General features: G+C 54.3%; 1 protein-coding gene across 1 annotated transcript in view; it reads right to left on the bottom strand.

Moving 5' to 3' along the window:
- Positions 1–1,863: 1,863 nt before the first annotated feature.
- Positions 1,864–2,093, bottom strand: part of LOC104280495 (transmembrane protein 51-like) — a gene marked incomplete at its 5' end in the record, with an annotated part of 431 nt that continues 201 nt past the window's right edge. Inside the window, 1 exon segment of the mRNA XM_009878162.1 lies at positions 1,864–2,093. This exon segment is cut by the window's right edge and continues 31 nt beyond it. Coding sequence (XP_009876464.1) covers positions 1,864–2,093 — 230 coding nt within the window.

Raw genomic sequence — 2,093 nt, 5'->3', positions numbered from 1 at the left:
AGAGGCACCGGCCTGAAACTGCCTCAGGGGAGGTTGGGGTTGGGTCTCAGGCAGCCCTTCCTCCCGGAGAGGGTGCTCAGGCGCTGGGATGCTCTGCCCAGGGCAGGGGGAGTCACCGTCCCTGGGGGGCTCTCAGGAGAGGCTGGATGTGGCACTTAGTGCCTGCTCTGGCCCATGTGGGGGTGCTGGGGCATGGGCTGGACTGGATGATCTCAGAGGGCTTTGCCAGCCTCAACAATTCTGTGAGACGTCAACTCTCAACCGCTTGGACAATAAAGCTTTGCTTTATTGACTCAGATTTTGGGTTTGGGTTGTGTTTTTTCACCAGGGAGAGAGGACTTCATGCCTCACCTCTCGCTGGGGGCAGGCTCTGAGGGACACACGTGCCTGGGAAACAACTTCCAAGGAGCTGCATCACCTTCCCAGTCCCTGCACCACCCCAACCCCCTCAACAACAGAAACCAAAATCCCTCCTGCCCCAAAATCCCTCAGTCTGGTGTGTATTCACAGAATCATAGAATGGCCTAGGCTGGAATGGACCTTAAGAGATCATTTAATCCAACCTCCCTGTTCTACTATTTTATTTCTCTATCTTCAGTAAGGGAGTCCCTTATTTAATGATTTTATTTTGCCCCGAGGGCACAACAAAACGAAAATCCTGTGATGCAACAGAAATCAAGAGATGCAGTACGAAACAACAACTAACAAGAGAAAAGGTTCTATGGATTTGGATCAGCATCTCTTCTTCATCTTTTGTTTCCATCACTTGCACTCCTCTCCTACCCCACACCAACCATACTGCCAAGCCCACCTCTGCTCATGGGTCCACAGCCGCACCGATACCAGCGTCGCGCCAACAAAGCCACGTCTGTACCGGCAGCCCAGAGGCCACGCCAACATCTGCTCTGAACTCCTGGGAGAATTTCTCCTCTCTGCCCACACCAGCAAGATCCTGACCTTACGAGGGAGCCCGTGACTGCTGACTTTGCGGTCCAGCGCTTTGCCGGAACTCCGGGATGCCCGTGGAGCAGGATCCATCCTGCAACACCGGACTGATGGCAGAGAGCTCTGGCTTGCAAACTTTGGGAAGGGCTAACCACGCATGAGTGCACACACACACACACACACACACACAGGGTACAAAATGCTTATTCAGAACAGGTCTGCTCACACAGCGTGCTCAGGAGTCATCACACCACCTGGCAGGGGTGCCCTCGGCTCCCAAGCCCCTGGGTTAATCCACTCGCCTCAGACCGTCCCTTCGCGCCAGAGCACAAAATGCAACCAAGGCAAGAAATCCATCCTCTCCCCGAGACGCACGGGACCTGTTTCAGCCCACTTCCCACCAGCAAGCAAAGACCCTGGCAGGAGTTGGGGCTGGCCCCGGGCCACCATCCCAGCCCCAGATGGGTAGCGATTGCAGTGCTACTCTGGCAATGCAGTTTCCCTTAGTCAGAAAGAAAAGGCACCAAAAAAGGAACGTTGCCCTATTTCCACTTGGAAAATCCTTATTTGGTATTAGTTTGGTGGCTCAGAAAAGTCTTGCTGGGGGCAAGGGGGAGAGGGGTGAGAAGACACTTTGGGCGGTCCTTCTGTAAAACACCACAAACTACACTTTAGGTACTTCCAGCCTTCATTTACTTCAGAGCAGCAGACCTACTGGCACTCAAGTTTCTCTCCCCATGGTCTTTTGTAAAGCCCCATCCTGGGGTAACCGTGTCCTGTGCCGCAGCGTTACGCACCCATCGTGTCCTCCGTGCTGCAGCGTCCAGGCAGCCCTGACTGCAGACCCAGCCCTCTCAGTGTGGTTGGTTTTTTTTTAAAAAAAAAACCGAAACAACAATCCAGCATCAAAGATTCTTTTTAAGTCATTTGCCGGCTTTCTGGCACTTTGTCCTGGATCTCCTCGTACTTGGGCGGCGGGGTTAGTGGCTCTATTGTGATGGGGGCCATGTTGTTCCCCGGCGTGAGGTTTAACCTGATGTCCTTCAGATGCAGCTTCTCCGATTTGATCCTCCGGATCTTCAGCGGTTTCAGGCGCTTGCTGAGGCGCGAGATGTGCCGGCCGGGCCGGCGCTTCGGGCCAGGGTCCG

This window comes from Apaloderma vittatum, unplaced genomic scaffold, assembly GCF_000703405.1.
Source record: "Apaloderma vittatum isolate BGI_N311 unplaced genomic scaffold, ASM70340v1 scaffold20481, whole genome shotgun sequence".
NCBI lineage: Eukaryota > Metazoa > Chordata > Aves > Trogoniformes > Trogonidae > Apaloderma > Apaloderma vittatum.
The sequence above is the reverse complement of the archived record's forward strand: the minus strand, read 5'-3'. Positions and strand labels throughout refer to the sequence as shown.